Source organism: Fukomys damarensis, unplaced genomic scaffold (genome assembly GCF_012274545.1).
Source record: "Fukomys damarensis isolate Sample0158 unplaced genomic scaffold, DMR_v1.0_HiC HiC_scaffold_5, whole genome shotgun sequence".
Lineage (NCBI taxonomy): Eukaryota > Metazoa > Chordata > Mammalia > Rodentia > Bathyergidae > Fukomys > Fukomys damarensis.
In genome coordinates this window covers 58915387-58933659 of record NW_022900917.1, presented here as the reverse complement: position 1 = coordinate 58933659, position 18273 = coordinate 58915387, and the positions used below count along the sequence as shown (strand labels likewise).

Sequence of the window (18273 nt, the reverse complement as noted above, 5' to 3'; positions counted from 1 at the left end):
GGGGAAAAAATATATTCTCAATAGATTTATGCACTAGGGAAATTGGAAAAGATACAAAGGTGGCAAAGAATAGGTTAAGTGGTGACGGCAAAGAAAGGGTGCAAGTCTGATCATGTAGGTGTTCTGCATGACACTACATCTTAAGTGAACAAAAGGTAGGCATTGCTAAAGTAATGTGGGGATAAGATATTCTTTTTTGGGGGGTACCAGGGATCAAACTCTGGACCTTGCGTTTGGGAAGTAGGCGGCAGAACCACTGAGCTAAAACCCCTTGCCACAATATTCTTGCAATTAAATAGTAAAGACTATGATCACCATGCTAACACTATGAACAAAGAACAGTACCTGGTAGGACACAAACAGGCTTACTGCCTGGCAGAAGAGGTATTGCCAAGAAGGAACTGGGAAATCTGAGAGCATGCAGGTGAGAAAGACTCATTACAAACTCTCCAGCTATAAAAAGTAGCACAGAATATGTGAATATGAGTTAATTTCTTCAAGCCTGAGTTGGATTTAGAGTGGGAGAAACAATACAACTTAATTTTAGCCCATAGCACCATACTATCCAATATACAACAAGAATAGGACATGTGTGGCTTTCATTTTACAGATACAGGAAATTGCATGTCAGAGTTATAGAGCATTAAGTGATTTGCAGTAACCTCACAAATAAAAACTATAGTAGGGTAGAAGGATATTTCCGAGCACATGAAATACTGTAGGAAAGAATATAGTTGGTTGTGAATGTGGAGCTTTTAATAGGAAATGACAACCTAGGTCAGTGGTGGTGAAACGATGGTACGCAGGCCTCAGCAGGCTGTTATCATGGAAGCTCTAAAACTTTCGCCATCAGTGGCCTAGATTATGATTCACCAATCATAAAACAGATTGGTGAATATGAGATTTGGTACATAGGTAACAGTTTAAAAGGAATCCTTATGGACTTCACTAGTATTCTACACATGCTAGAAAAGACTGTGGCCCTCCTTCATGTAAACTGAATGCAAGGAGCAATAGAAAATACACTGCTGAAATCATTAACCAACTGTCCTTTTTAATTTATTGCTTTCCTTCAACATCAGCTTCCTATTAATTAATAATCAAATTAGGTAAATCATGCATTTTAAATGCTCCTTTCCCCATGCACAGAGCTACTTTCCTGAGACATAGTATCACTGTTCATCTTGTATAATGCAATAATACCCTCTCACATCTCTTTCAGCCTTCATTCTCCCTTTTGCCATTTTCTTTAGCACCACAGAGAGATCATTCTAAAACACAAATATGTTAGTTTCGTTCTAATGCTTAAACGTTACCATTGCCTCTCTCTGACTTTCAGAGTATAGTAAATGGTATAGCAGTGATTGCAAAGTTCTTGCTGATTAGGTCTTGCTTTATTGCATCATCATAAGCACAATGAAATATGTATAAGCTACCTATATTTATTATAGTATGCCATGCCTTTTAGACCTTTGATACTAGTTTGGGGGATTAATTATCTTCTGTCTAAATTTATACTTTTCCTTTCCTCAGCTATTTCACCGCTTAGATCCAAAACCCCAGAACAACTGTGACTCTACCTTTCTCCCTCATAATCCATTTAAAATGCAATTGCTAAAACAAATCCTTTCTAATGCCTTTAAAATCATATAAACTAATTGTTTGACTTTCTCTAGCATGTTCTTATTTCAGTTCCATATCATCTCATATTTTACCAGTTGTAACACTCTCCCTGCTGGTCTAACTGGAGGATCCCCTCCACATACATCTAGCCATTGTATTCCTCACATACACCATCCAACTCTGGTTCCCCTTGGACTCTGCTCTCCCTATAAGACATAAAAGGCCATCTTCACCTGAGCTGGCTCTTCCGTACTGATCTCCCCAGGTTTCCACTTAAGAATGCACCAGTCCAGCCACTCCAAACCTATGTAGTTTAGGAACTCTTGTTCCTTATTTACAACATTTGTTTTGCCTTCTCCTGTTTGCCCTTCATAAACTTAGCATCTTCCTACATAATTCCTTCATGTGTTCTGAAATCAACAGTGAATGAAAACCTGGGATATCTGCTATACTAAGTAGAAAAGTAAGTGTATTCATGTGTGTACATATGTTAGATCAAAAATTTTCATGAATTCTTATGAGAAACACTATTTTTGTAAAATGCTAACTAAATTTTTTATATATGAATACAACTACTTTGAAATTCAGTAGTATTTTATAATAGTTTTACTGCCAAAGGAATCTTTAGAATACTTTGAAGATATTTCCACTAGAAAGTGGAAAAATCAATCTTAATTCACAGGCTCGATTTTAGTTATTTCAATATTATGTTTTAAACTAAAAACCATAATCACATCTGATTACACTCAGTGCTACATCACCATTGTTAAATTTTACTATTTCCCAAGAGTAAATGCATTATGAGGTCTATTGGATTTCAGAAAATATACTATTGAATAAGATGAAACAAAGGGGATTGACTATTTCTCCTTACTTTGAGTCAAAGCATTATATTTTTCTAAAAGCTACAAATGTTTAGTTAAGTAAGTGTGTGATGACATCATCACCCATCAGTGACACATTGCATTCTTAACCACTTTAATAGGTCATTCAGAAAAAAAAATCAATCATAGAGATTCAAACATTATAGAAACATTTGGATCCCACAAATTACTCAGAAAATACTTGTTAAATCTGTAAAATATCATTTTAATTTACTCTTGGAGAAACTAAGGCATGACTAAGTGGCTAATTTGTCTGTACTTTCTCTTCTGTTTGGTAGTAAAGACAGAAGTATAACCCAGATAACTGTTAATGCTGAGGAAGGAATTGGCAAGTGACGCACACATAAAGATGAGCTGAATGGAAGGAAAATAATAAAAAGTTTATTTTGTCAACAAAAGGTCACTATGAGCTCTGCCAATGATAGACCATCTATTGCATTGCAGCTTCTTCTTTTATAGGTTTTACAGCTGTGATCTTATTCAAGTGGTTACATTTCATTCCCTCAGTTCACATTACCCACGTACAAATTACAGTAACACGACAGTTAACTTTAACCCAGACGTAACAATTCCTTGTAACTAGTGAGTTTACCTTAAGATTCATCTAGCTATCTATTCTCGTGCACAGGAAGGGGGTGTTCAAGGTTAAGGATGAGGCCAGATGTCCCACTTCGTGGTCAGTGTCTCCAGTGTCTGTTAGTTTTGAACTAAACCAAGCAGATTGCTGTTGGAGACAGCAGAAGTCATTTTACATTTTCCTAACATTTTGTAGGTTTTTAGATATTTACAAAATTTCTTTGTATCATTTCTCCCTTCGTTTTGGGGATAACTCCTTACCCTTCATTGAATTCGTACCATTTATATCTAATGGTTAGCTGAGTACGGGGTACATAGTAAGCTTTCTTGGCTCTAAGGGCAGGTCACTCATGATGCCAATTGCCTGAGAAGTCATCCTGGTGAGTGCTGCACAAATTCAGCCACCAGAGGCTAATTCATTGTCTGCCTGTAGCAGCAGTGAATGAGTTCCATCAATTAAACCCATCATATCTATTCCTGTGTAATTTTTTGGATTCCCTTTTAAGATATTTTGTATTTCCTGCAGCTCAGGAGTTTTTTTTGTTTTGTTTTTCTTTCTATTTCTGGAGGGGGTTCTTCCAGACGTTTTTAATCTGTAGAATCCGTCTTTTTAACCTGTGAGACCCATGCCTAGCAGTTGACTGATATCCAATATAAACATGAAAAACTATTCCCTGTAGCCAGCTTGCCTTCCAAGGCCAGGTTATATACATTTTTAAGGGGTTACAATGTCCCTGTTTACAGTTACCGCAATTGCCAATATTTCGTGTCACAGCAGAACTGTTTAACCATATTTGAGTTTTATCTGAATAATATCTCTTTTCTTGTGCATATCCCCCACCGTCGAGTATGGTACCAGGGTTTCCATAATGTTCTTTTGGACAGGCATCAAAAAGAAGCATGAAGGGATATCCCTCCAGTTCCCATTTAACGGTTGTAAAGTTCACATATTTTTTATCAAACTTAACACGTTTAGGCGTATAACCTCTTAATTCAAACATAAAATAACTCATAACCATTTAACACAATAAAAGAATCCATAATACCTTGATTGCAGTCTTCATTTTTCAGCTGTGCATAGACTTGCCAGCTTCCAGTGTGGTGAGCGCAGAGCCTTCAGTGTGCTGCCTCCTGGAGTTACAATCCATAGAGTTCTCCGTTACTTCACTCTAGAGTGGTGAATCCACAGATAGGCTTCAGCCACCTTGACAGGTGTGGGAGTAACCAAAAGTGTGTCACATGGTCCTTTCCATATAGGTTGCAAAAGAGTCTTTTTCCAATTTTTAACATAAACTCAGTACCCCGGCTTTATCAAAAGGGCAGGGGTTGACACTGGGAGGACCTCTTTATCTGAGTATTTTAGAGCAGCTAGGGGCCTTTGTATTTCCATTCTCTTCTTTTATGCCCCAGGGTGAGTATGGCCATCTGAAGTTTCTGTTCAGCTGCCTTTTGGCTTCTCTATCTGCCTTAGCATCACCTTTTGCTATTGTATCTTTTCCTTTTTCGTGCCCAGAGCAAGGCATCATTGCTATTTTATCAGGTTCCCACAATGGCTCCAATAACTGTATTATTTCCTATTTATTCTTAATCTGTTTAACCCTCCTCTGTGAGAAGAGCACACTCTTTATATATTGTGCCATGAATATATAGGGTAGCAAAGGCATAATGGGAATCTGTATGAATATTTACCCTCTTTCCTTTGCCCATCAGAAAGCCTGTATGAGTGCTCAAAGCTCTGCTTGCTGAGCTGACCATCTGGTGGGGAGTGATACCGCTTGGACCATTTCATCTTGAGTCATCACTGCATAGCCAGAGTAGCATACCCCATTTTTCCATGAAGTTGCTTCTATCTGTGAACAGGATGAAATCAGCATCAGCCATCAGGATTTTTTGCAAATCTAGACAACTCAAGAACAGCTCATTGGTGACCCTGAGACAGTCCTGGTCAGGAGGGCCAGGTTCTGAGGGCAAAAGTTAGAGGGATTCAAGGTTTTAACTGGAACAAAACATAGACAGGGGTTCTCACAGATAAGGGTCTGACATTATGTGACTCTATTAAAAAACTACTGAATTTTGAACTAAACAAAGCAGATTGCTGTTAGAGACAGCAGAAGTCATTTTACATTTTCCTAATATTTTGTGGCTTTTTAAATTACTTACAAAAGTAGTCTGTATCATTAAATATATATCATTTTAATTTTCTCTTGGAGAAACTGAGGCATGACTAAATGGCTAATTGGTCCATACACTCTCTTCTATTTGTAAGTAAAGACAGAAGTATATCCTAGAAAGCTGTAATCTTTGTGATCGGCCTCTTTTGTAAGAGGTGATACATAATAAAATAAGTTGTTCCAGTCCTTTGTGAAAGTCTTCATCAACATTGTGTTTACATATAGGAATAAGTTTATCTGAGTGTATTGATTTTAATCAGCTAAAAATATCCAGCTTTTAAAACTATTCATTTAAAAAGTAGAGGATAATTTTGTTCAAGACATGTTTTAATTTATGGTACATAAAGCAATGGTTATGGTAATGAAAAAGTGGAAAGAAATGTATATTACTCAATTCAAATTAGTTCTCATTTTCCATTGATGACCAACCTTCTGTGTAGGTAATTAAAATGTCTTATTCACTGTTGAAAAGTAGAATTAAAGGTAAAAATGTCCCTTTGAATGTTTAATATTCTGTTCACAAATATTATTTAATATTTTTTCACAAATTGTATTTCCTAAAGGTATTTCATGAATTTTTAAGAGAAAACAAAAATGTATACATGAACACATCCCTTGTTTCAGTAGATAATCCTGAGTCTATGAGAAAACACCAATTCCTCTAACAATATTAATAATTTAAATGCAGAGTGTTTCGGATGCCCATAGTTTCAGTAAGTGTTCGGGTCTCAGCAAGGAGCTGGCCCAAAGAAAAGAGAGCGTCGTAGAGGCCTCATTGTACACTTGAGTCAGACACATGGGTTTTCTTTATTTAAGTAAGTGAATAATGTTTAATATCCATAAATACACAGTTGAAAAACTCAGAAGATATTTATTTGGAGAAATATAACTTTATGCAACTTCTGTAGCACTTTGAGTACAATGCTGCTGCAGTTTTCTATTGCTTTCACAATTGACTGAGACTTAAATAGAGTCTGCACATTTCTAAAGGGTATGGTCAAGTCTAAGGCATTTGTCTAGCTTCCTTTCACTTCAGGGTTTTATCTTTTTCTGTCCATTAAGCTTATGTCTAAACATTGCAAGAACTTTTGCAGAGCAAAAGAAGTAAATCATTGCAGCTTCAGGGAGCTGCTTTAATGTGTGTAGCATTTTTGTACATAATTTTGTACAGTATTAATTTTCTCTAACAATAACAAAAATCCATGGAAGCCTTACAGTTGCATTGAATATTAGGCTTCAAGAAAAATTTTAATGATACTGAAATTCTCAGCCTTCATATGTTAAGAACAAAATAATTCCTAGAGGACATATGAACCTTGTGTCCCAAACCATATTTGAGAATATAAATACACTGAGACTGAGTGTTTGCACAACTACCAGAGAGCTGCAGCCCAGGAAAGTTAAGAAATCTTTTCATCTGAATGTAATGTTTGACCATGTCTATAGTTTTTCCATTGTAAGTCAGAAAGGTCAAGAGGAGATGTTGCAAACAAAAATAACACATCAAGTACTATAATTTTATGGCAAACTGGAAAAAAAACTGCTTCTAAACTTCTTAAATCTTTTCTATTTACATGCTTTAAGTTTTACAGAGTTTGCCCATATTTCCTGAAATATAAGGCTGATTCTTCCTAATATTAAAATATATATATTTTTGTCATTACACTTAAAAATGGATATTCATAAAGGGAAATAATAAAATTTGAATTTGATAATCATAATTTGAAAGAGGGGTATTTGGAGTGATAAGTTTTTCTCCCTTCATTTTAAGACATAAGATATGTTTATAATAAGTATAGTTACCATGGGGTGCATATACGGTACATATCGTATTCTTTTTACTTCCTTTTCCTCTCCCTTCCCCTCCATCTCTGTCTCCAGGTCCCCTTTTCAAGTCCAAGAATTCTACCCCTCTTTGTCTATTTTAAGTTGCAAACAGAGACATGACATGACATTTTATTCTGATTTGTTCTGATATGTCTGCAGGCAGAATGCTTTTCAAGTCATTGCTGTGGATGGGGTCTGCAGTGGGATTATTCAGTGCCTCTCCACTGAAGACTCTCTTGACTGGCTACAAGCAATAGCAACTAATATTTCAAACCTCACAAAGCACAATGTAAGTAGTGATTCAAGGAATTGTTGACTACAAAATTTCTCTGCTTTGTAAATTTCTTCAGTGTATATTTAACTTTGAATCAACTGCTCGGTGTTCTTCCAAGCTCTTTATATTTGATGAAAAAACTCTTCTGGAACACTTATGAGGAGAAAGTTCCCCTTGCCCTGAGAGGTCCCATATACTTTATCTATTCAAAAATATTTCCACATGTTGGCTTTCATTCACAAACATTCTAAGTATCTGTTTTATTTAAAAGAAAATAAGTAATATAAATACTAAATACATTTAGGGAAAAATCATTATGGACTAGTATAATCTGAATTTCAAATGAGCATTATTGATTTACTTTTAGTGATCTTGGAACTGCAAATGGGAATGTTTAAACAGTAACATCCTAGGATGAAAGGAGTTAATGGGGAGACTTAAGGCCTGTTTGGAACTGTACTGGCAAAGGGTTAGGCAGAGCATGTCCTTGTGATAAGAGCCAGGTGTTGCTAGGAAATTCTCATTTCCTATGTGTCTTCTACCTTTAGACTCCAGCGTTTTCTTCTCTCCCCATTCTTGTGTCTCTTTTTTACTGCTATCTTCTCATTGCTATTATTCTTTAATGACCAGATCAATCTTCTGTTTCATTTACCTCTAGAGAAAGCATAACCTAACAAAATGTACAGAACCATAAATGAGTTCCTTGTGTATTGATATAGTGTAAATGGAGATTATTCTGTTTTAGGAAGAGTTTCGTCTTCTCTCCTTTGTGGGCAACTGTTACATTCCATGTTGAACCATTTAAATCTTAAGAGAAATTAGAAGTTTAACCTGTAAAAGTTTCAGCTGAAATATATAATTCTTATCAACTCATAAGCATACAAGTCTTTCCTTATGTAAATGACACTCCAAACCTGAGTAATTTTGCATATATTTTGCTTTGAAATCTAAGAACAGGATGTGGCAGACATGTCTAAAAATAAGAGAACCATCAGCTATTAAAGCTAACTGCTTTGTTTCAGTTGGTGGCTCTTTAAGCAATTAGTGCCATGACAGTGGCCATGGACTTGTTGATAGTTGCTCTGTGAATGGAAATGATAACCAGCAGGGATTCAGTTTTCCAAAATGTTACCTCAAATAGCCAAGTGATTTGCCTCCTACCTCTAGCTGACATATTTTTATGTACAGATGATTATCTCAACATATGGCCTTTTAAACTTGTTTGTGTGTAAAATTGTGTGGTGTGATGGTATGATAAAGGCAAGTGGGAATAGGCCTTTTTTTGTTATGCCTAAATAGGTCAAATACACTGAGCCTTACCTGAAGGTATTTTCCAGTGAGGAGGCCTGTGCTGGGCATGGCTGGGAGGGTACAAGTGACCCCTTCCTTCGTCTTTCCTAATTTGTTAGTCATATTAACCTAAGGTATTTATAAAAGAAAGAGAGGGGGAAGGAAAGGGGGGGAGAGGGAGAAAGAGAAGAAGGTCAGAGGGAAGGAAGGAAGGAAGGAAAAAGAGGAAGAAGGAAAGAGAAAGAAAAAGCAAAGTAAAGCAAGGCAGTTTTTAGAGGATTGTGTCCTTTTCCTCCTATATTATATAGATGTTAAGGATGAGGTAAATCGCTGGAATTTTGAATATCAATTGCATTGTTATGGAAACTTGTTTCACTGGGATAAGTGTTCAGTCAGAATGATGTGATCCAGCCCACAAGCAGCTGAAACCACAATATAGTACTTGAGTTTTAAAAAATGTAGATGTAAAGGTCGTTGGCCTCTATAAGCCGAAAGAAGTTTTATTAGCTAGCTTTCCTGTTGCTGAGATTCCTTAACTAACATACACAGCTTAAAAAAGAGAGGTGTCATTTGACTCACTGTTCAGGGGATTCAGTCCATGGTCATGGTTTCAAGACAGAAATCTCTTGGTAGAAAGGTGTAGGAGTTCTGCCAACTATTTGGATTGTAGACTAATTTAGAATTTATGAAATACAAGACCGTAAAATAATAAATATGTAATTTATGTATCTATTAATTTATACACCTACAATTTGTTATAGCAACTATTGAAAACAAAGACAGCTTCTCTTGATCTTCACATAAATCCATTTGTATTTTATCACTAAGTGAAAAACTCATAGTGTAATTTATAAATCAGAGCTTTACTCTCCTCATGTTCAGTTTTTTCACAAAAATCATGTAACTCACTTGCATCCATTGGAAAATAACCTGGATTTTATATTATTGATTAGCACAAGTACAAAGCAATTTATAATGATATCACTTGATTTCCTAGATCCTTTATAAGCAATTAATTAAAATTGCAAGAAAATATTGTAATTATTGAGTTCACTCAGCCCAACAAGAACTATCTTCAGAGTTGAAAGTGCTACTTTTTCAGAGTCTGGATAAGCATGGCTAGATGCTTTCAAAAATCATTGAAAGTGAGGACAGGGAAATCATGCCAGTGCTGCTAAGGGCTGAAATTTACACATGACTGCTCAAATCATCAGGAAATCACAGGTGGGGAAAGAAGGAGATCCATGCCAGAGAAAGCTGCTGTGAAGATGAGATGTGAGTTGCCCTGGCTGGTGAAGGAGGAGGGGCCCTGAGCAAGGAGCAGTGGGTCAGGTTTCCCCAACTATGTCCTGTGTCACCAACTATGAATCACCAACTATGTCCTGTGTCAGTATTTAACACAGGGCATGTTGAATAAATAATTAAGTGGATGAATGACTCAGTCACTCAAATGCTAGTTGTTTGATGGAGAATTTACTGAGAAAGTTAGGAGGGGAAATGTCCCAATTGTCACTACAGATAGGGATTCACGGATTCCACTAGTTAGGCTGATACCTTTACAAATTGACCTCTGATTTTAGAGTAGATTAAAGTATCTGTGGAAAGAGGAAGAAAAGTGTAAAGTATTATCCACGTGTATTCTCTTTTGTCCCTTATAAATTGCTACCTCTTCTAGGGAGATGCCTGGAAAGCAATTTTTTTAAAAAATAAACCTGCATATAAGTCATTGCATTAAGAAATAAGGTAGAAAAATGCAATCAGCCAGAAGGACCAGTGATAAATGAACTGTGGTAATTTACATTTAATTGCAAATGAAGCTAATAATTTAAATCACATGCACAGTACAACACATTTTTATGTAGTATTTTTATTCTTTTAAGAATATACTGATTTGTAGTTTTCTAAAATGTTCTCATTAGAAGCAGTGGAAGAGGTTATCTAATGCTCTGCCTCATTCAATGAAGAATTATCTCTCTCAAAGATGGCTTTGGACAGCTCTCTGCAGGAAATCTTTCAATGACACGAAAGCCACTGCTTTGCAATGCAGCAATTGAATTTTTGACAACTCAATATTAGGTGATAGTTCTTTATACTGAATAAAAATCTGTCTTGTAAATTTCATCCATTTGTACTAGTTTTGCCTTGGGAAACACACTATAATTTAACTTCCTCTTTCATTTGGCAGTCATTCAAATATGTAGAGGCAAGTTTCATATGCTGCAGTCTGCTTTTTCTTTCCTTTCAACAGAAATATTACTGATTCCTTCCTACTCCTCTCTAGTAGGTCACTCAAGACTTCCCCAGTTCTGTTTACTCTTTCTCAAAAGGGAAAGCCCTTATAATAGAGCAGTACATATATATTTAAAGATTTTGTTCTTTTGTTTCCATAAACTCAAGTATCTTAAAGATCCATGTGTGTCCTCACATGCATTTATTGATTTTGTAGTATTCCTATAAAAATCGTACATTGAAAACTCAATCGTATTACATCTTACGATGCTTAATCAAGAATCATATTTTTATACTACCGTTGTATCATAGTAGAAAGAGTGAACAAATTTTAAAGGTCATGTCTGTACTTTGAACAAATTTATGAATCAGAAAACTTGTCCTTAGTACTGTTATAGCAGTTACAAAATACACGTACTGTCATAATGTAAACTACCTATCTATAAAATGTTGGCAGAGGTTCAAATCCTGTTTCTTTACATTTCAAAGATTGAGATTTTACTATTCTTGCCATTTCTTTACTAGATTATGATAATATTCAAGTAAGATTTTTAGGGCAAGCTGTAAATGTCACAGCTTTGGAGGTATTTTTAAAGAAGAGTAATTTAGTCAACATTAATAAAAAGCTGATATTTGTTCTACACCTTTGAGAAGTATGCATCCTATAGGTTGAGAAAGTGTAAAGATTCAGCAAGCAAAGACATTTCCACAGATGTAATAGCATACATATATATGTACAGAAGGAAAACTTGGTAAGTTTAATTAGAGCAATAAATATCATACAATGTAGAAATGATCACCAGTCTCAGGTAAAATGAACATTTTTATGTGGTTTTAGTGAGTTTCTCCTAAAGCTTCACTTGTTTTAAAAGTCATATCATTAATTTAATGTTCTTCCCATATTATTAAATTAAATATTTTCTTATAAAATAATAGTTACATTTACTTGTTTTCACTTTTTCTCTCATGCCCAGGGTCTCAGTATCCTAAGTCACCATGAAAGATAATTTTAAACAGTCTCTTAAATCCTGAGCCCCTCAAATGATACCAAACATTTCAATTTTCTTTCTTCCCACTTACGATCTAAATTACATGACAATTTATAAACTGGCAATAGATGGTAGCATCCATTTGTGTTTTGTTTATGAGTTTGCACTTTTTTGTTCATGGAATGAATAGACATTTGGGATGCTGCAAGAGTTGTTTTGCTACAAGAATGCTAATGAAACTGGACATGATGAGTTAAAAATATATGCCTTGTAATGACGAAACCACTGAGCGGCTCCATTGAAGATTGACAGCTGGGTTGCCTCATTTTTAGAAGAGACAGAGGAAGTGGGTGAAGTGTAAATCTCTCCTTCAGCCGGCATCTGTCACTATTTTAATTCCTCCCAATCATTTTTTACTACCACAACACACCAATTCATCCCAGTTGATGCACAGGGAGAATCTCATCTGACATTTCTGTTAAATTACCTACTCGAAAAGGTTAGAAAAGCTCTCCACTTTTATAGTGGATTCTTCTATGTGTACCTTGTGTGTGTCACTTATCAGAATAAATGAATGCATTGAATATGTGTGTGTGTGTGTGTGTGTGTGTAGTGCATGTATAGGTGCACATATACATGTACATTTGTGACATGAATGTGTAATATGATTGATCCTTAAAACAAGAAAAATGTTGCCTATTAATTGAAAATATAGTTACTGTTTCTTTTTCCCCCACCTGAAAAGAATTCTGGAAGCTAGTACTTACTAAGTTTCAGTGGTTCGAGGATGCCACCAGAAACTCATCCGGACCTATCCACATTATTTTCCTCCACTGTCTTTACAGTGCTTTGTGCTTCATGGTCATGTTTGGGCTGCAACAGTTCTGAACCTCATTTCAGTGTTCAGGAGAAAGATGCAAGGGAGGAGAGAAGAGTGGAGCCAAGCTCATCTGTCCCACTTAATCAAACTCAGAGAAAAATCTCCCAACACCTTTCACTGGACAAACACACACTTGTTTTCCTAAGCTTATTTCTTAGGGATTTGGGGAAAAGGTGATAGGTGTGGCTAATATTTACCTGTCCTAACCTCTACAGTGTTAGGTGACTGAGAAAAGATTTTGAATAGCTTTTGTAACCGTCAATCAATAATAACTGCCACATTTCTTAATATAGAAAATATGTTAACCCTAAGGAAATGTGTACATGGGTAACCAGCTCTCTCTGTGAGATAATCATAGCCCTTTAGGATTTACACACAAGCAGAGAGAGGGAGAGGTATGGGGGATTAATTATCTAGGTGTGGGGGATTAATTGTCTACTTGAGTTTCCTTAGCAGGTATGTCACCAATGTTCCTGTATTTTACACACTTTTCTAGTTCTTTGAGTCATATATTTTAATCCATAGGGTTTTACTGCATTGGATAGTAAATACAAGTTTAAAACATCATTTTTTTCCATAAAGAAGCAGATTGTGAAAACCTAAATGAAAAGAAAAAGAAAAAGCTTCTCTTATGGCCACCACGTGGAAAGTCTCAACAAAGCTTATAGTTAAATTGAAAGTCAGGACAAAATAAGGAGAAGCAGAACAGAGATTTACTGAAAATGAAGTCAAGGCTGTGATCAGAGGCTGTGAAGTGTGGCTCTGACAGGCATGGGTGTCACTTAAGTAGACCTTTTCTTCCTCTTTACAACTGATGACATGTTTGAGTCCGTGGATGTATTTTTGGTGCTAATATGCTGTTGTTCCCTGCATCAGTTTTCTTTGCACACCAAAATGTGAATGTCAGACATGCAGGTGCCAGCTAGGAATGGGTTGGAGAGAGTGAAATTCAATCGCTTTGGGGATAGTCACTGAAATCAGAATAAAAGCAAAGGTGAGTTTGGGCTATGCATTACATGGAATTTTTTGACAATCTCTTTTTTTTCTTTTTACATGATTAAAGTTTATTTTGACAAATTATGTCACAGGAGATTTCAATAAAACAGCCTGGTTTCTCTCATGCAATGCTGCTCACCAGAAGTCGAAGTGTTTCAACAAGCCTTTAAATTCCCAGACAACTTTTACTTGCCACAACCCAAAACATCTGTTTTGATCTTAAGTAAATAATGCTGTCATATTAAAATGAGGCAGTATTTCCGTACATAGCTTGTGTGCCTGTGTGCCTCCTTGATCCACCTGGTCCTGCCTGTCTTGTCCCATCCCTGCATTCTTTGGTCTTGCTGCCTCCTGGGCAGAGTAACCATTCTGAAATTTCTTTTCTTTTTGTTTTTCTCTCTCTTTCTTCTTTCTTTTTTGAGACAGGGTCTCATTATGTATTTCAGACTTTCCCAGAACTCACTATGTAGCCCAGGCTGGTCTCTAACTCACAGCAATCCTCCTGCCTCAGCTTCCCAAGTGCTGGGATTACAGGTGTGCACCACCATGCCTGGCAAGATTCTGCAATTTCAAGTGCTGAATACCTACCCTGTCTGCCTTCTCCAATGCCTAGTGATGGACTTCAGCAGGGCCTTAGCCACTCCCACAGTGCAGGAGCCTTCCTCACCAATTGCTGACCCCCATCTCAAAATAACTCAACAGAGTAAGGAACAGTTAATTTCCTATGGGATAGATTTTGTCCCATGAAAGAAACAAGCAGAGATGGAAAGAAGCTTGCTAACAAATGCTTACTCTTGCTCAACAGCTGAGATTTTTTGACTTGGAATTGCAGGGATGATTTGGATCCCATAGACATAGAATGAAGATCCAACAGATTTTTGTTTGTTTCTTTGTTTTTTGTACCTGGGATTGAACCCAAATCCTTGTGCTTGCGAGGCTGGTGTTGGAACCACTGAGCAACATAGCTGAGGACAGTTCTGCAACTCAGCCATGTTGCCCTATGGTTTGTTTTTTGTTGCCCCCCCTTGGCATGTCTTTACTTTCTGCTCTTGCTTTCTTGGAATTGAACATCCTCACCTAATACATTTTTGACATATGTGACTTGACTTCAGACACTATTTCTAAGGAAGTAAGATTAGGAAAATACCTTACCTCTAAAGGTTCTTTCTAGGATACTGAGCACTCCATATGTGATAGATTCTCACCTGCTGCCAAGCACAGTACTGAACAGAAGGTGTACATGTATTGTGATAGACAGATCATGAGCCATTAGGAACTTATGCAAGAAATCATTTTAAGATTGAGATGCTCATTTGCATATTTTAAGCATCTCTCATCTAAAATGGAGATTGGATGCTATAGACATCTGGGTAGGGGATAATGGTGCCCACACATCATCACCTGAGAATATCCTGAGTTCTTTGGAAAGACCCTACTTTTCCTTCACTTAGAGACTGAATACTAATTTAGCAATGATAAAACTATTTTATTCACAGATAGATAAAAATTATTTCTATCATTTTTGAAGCCCACAATGTCAGCTCTATGCTGAGACACCTATCACTTCAATCTTTTCCTTTTTATTTTTTCGACAGTGTTGAGCTGTATAAGGACGTAAAGTTATTTGCTGCATGTTCTATTTACCAACTGTATCAAAAAATTCTTGATGTCCAGCACACAGCTGTTCTTTTTTTTTCTCATTGAGTTTATTGGTACCTTTCAAGTATACAGTCCAGTTACATTTATCATTCAGATCTTATACCCTTACAGACAGATCTTGGTTCTCATTTTTTCTCCATGCCCCTGCTCTCCCTTTACCCCGCCCCCTATTTACAAAGACTGTGTTTCCATTTTCTCCTCTTCTCATATTTTTCCTTTTCCCCTATTTCCTTTCCCCTACCCTTCCCACTCCCCACTACACCTTTAGCCCTTTTCTTTGTATTTCACATTGTCATTTATACCATTTGGATCATATTTACACCTTTAGTTTTTAACTCCAGAGAAACTATTCAGTATTTACACATTTGTGTCTCATGTATCTCACTTAAGAGTGTGACCTCAATATGCATCCATTTTCCTATGAATGTCTCTAGTCTCTCATTCTTTATGGCTGCGTAATACTCCCTTTTATAGAAAAAGCCACATCTTATTTATCCAGTCTCCAACTGATGGGCAATCAGTTGTTCTTATATTAAGTAAATTCATGTAAAGAAATGATTTGGCACTCAAAAGCCACAGACTTACCATTCTGATCTTATTTATAGTTTTAGTTTTTCACACCATCTTTACACTCTGTGTCTCATTTATTTCACTTGAGTACGGCCTCCATATGCGTCCATTTTCCCAACAATGACTCAAGTTTCTCATGTTTTCTAAATTGAGTTTATTGGTACATTTTAGGTATGCAGCACAGTTACATTCAAGTGGGAAGGGTAGGGGAAAGGTAATAAGGGAAAAGAAAAAAATATGAGAAAATGAAAAAAATGGAAATAAAGTCTCTCATTCTTTATGGCTAAGGTTTATGTTTAAATATTCTCGAGTTAATTTTTGTTTGCAGCGTATGCAGTATATGGGAACTTAATTTTTGCTTGGAGTTTGTTTGGTATATGGATATTCAATGTTCCTTAATTGAAAAATTTGTCTTTTTCTTATTAAATATTTTTGACCCTCATATAGAAAATCATTTTAACGTATTTATGAGGTACTTATTGGACTCATGTATTCGTCTGAGTGCCCCACTTTTTACACTTACTAGATGATTTTGATTATTATTCCTGTGGTAGCTATTCATTAATGTGACAAAATAACTGAGATTAACAACTTAAAGAAGGGGATGTTTATTCTACCTCGTAGTTTCAGCTGTTTCCGACTATGATCACTTGGCTCCAATATAAATTGAACTTTTTAATATACTTACTGTATATTTGTCCTTCTTTTGAGAAGTGTCTATTAATCTACCTACCCCTTTATAAATTGAGTTATTCATTCTGAGTGTTAATTTTTTTAACGTCTTTATCTATTGTATGTATCAATCCTCTTTTGAAAAAGTAGTTGGCAAAGGTTTTCTTCCATTCTGAAGGCTGCCTCTTCACTCTGTTGACAGCTTTCTTTGCTGTTCGTAAGCTTTTTAATTTCATGTACTTGCATTTGCTAATAATTACTATTACTCCATAGGCTATTGGAATCATCTTCAATAAGTCTTTGGCTGTACTTATGGTTTCAAATGTTTCCCATATGTTTTCATCTAACATTTTAAAATTCTTTAGGTAGTATGGCTATTTCATACCTAGATAATATTATTATTTTAACAATATTAATTCTGCTGTTCCATGAACGTGGGTACTGTTTTCATTTTTAAAATGTCTTCTTTAATTTCTTCCTTCAGAGTTCTGTGATTTCCCTTGTAGGATCATTTACCTCCTAGATTAGATTGATTCCAACATTTTTTTTAAATTATAAAGATGTTTTGAATTGAATTTTTTTGTTTTTTGAATTTCTTTCTCAGTGAACTCATTATTAGGACATAGGAAAACTACTAATCTTTGTATGCTGATTTTTGTACACTACCACTTTACTGAATTATTGGATTTAAACCTAGTGCAGTTTTTAGGGTCTCTAAATAATCATATCATCTACAAATAGGGAAAATTTGAGTTGTTCTTTCCTTATTTGTATTTTTGGTATGACTTTCTCTTTCCTATTTGCTCTACCTGAAACTTTGATTCCTATATTGAACAGGAGTAGTGAGAGTAGTGAGAACAGGAGTGTCTCATTCTTCATTAACAGTAAATACATTCAGTTTTTACACTTTCAGTATAATGTTGGCTGTGGGCTTGTTATATACAGCTTTTATTATATTGAGGAAAGAGCTTTCTGTACCTAGTATCCCTGTTTTCCTCATGCAGGGTTGTGAATTTTGGTAGAGACTTTTTCAACATTTATTGAGATGATCATGTGATTTATATCCTTATTTCTATTCCATAACTGAAACCTACTTGGTTAGGGTGTGCCATCTTTTTAGCTGTTGAATTTTGTTTGAAAAAAATCTTATGAGGATTTTTGCATCTATGTTCATAAAGATAATTTCCCTGTAGTTTACTTTTCATTTTTATTTTTTATTAGAACATGTTTGCATTACATGGTTATACGCTGTGGAGAATTGGTAATGAATACAACATACCTCAGTTCTTTTTTTATCCTCTTTCTTTACTTTCCGTCCTTTTTCCTCCATTTTTTGATCTCCTTCCCATTTGAAAAATATCTATATCCCCACTTCCTGTAATCATTTATATTTATATTTTTGTTTCTTATATAAGAAAAATCATGTGATTTATTTAAACTTGTGTGTATTCTTTATTTCACTTAAAAACTCTGTGTTTCATTCATTCTTTATTTTGTTTTTGCTTACTCTGTACCTAGTTTTTATATCTGGATGATGTCTGCCATACAAAATAAGTTTAGAAAAATTTCTTCCTTTTCTATTTTGCATATTGACACAAGAGGCAGTGGTGTTAGTTCTTCTTTATTTTTTTTT

General features: G+C 35.6%; 1 protein-coding gene and 1 long non-coding RNA gene across 2 annotated transcripts in view; one reads left to right on the top strand and one right to left on the bottom strand.

Moving 5' to 3' along the window:
* Sntg1 (syntrophin gamma 1) overlaps positions 1-18273 on the top strand; it is a 783297-nt gene that overhangs the window by 587713 nt on the left and 177311 nt on the right. Inside the window, exon 12 of the mRNA XM_010622657.3 lies at positions 7241-7370. Within this exon, the coding sequence (XP_010620959.1) occupies positions 7241-7370 (130 nt within the window). The remainder of the gene's footprint in view (positions 1-7240; positions 7371-18273) is intronic.
* LOC104861287 overlaps positions 13580-18273 on the bottom strand; it is a 74733-nt gene continuing 70039 nt past the window's right edge. Inside the window, exon 3 of the long non-coding RNA XR_779946.1 lies at positions 13580-13714. This is a non-coding gene — a long non-coding RNA (uncharacterized LOC104861287). The remainder of the gene's footprint in view (positions 13715-18273) is intronic.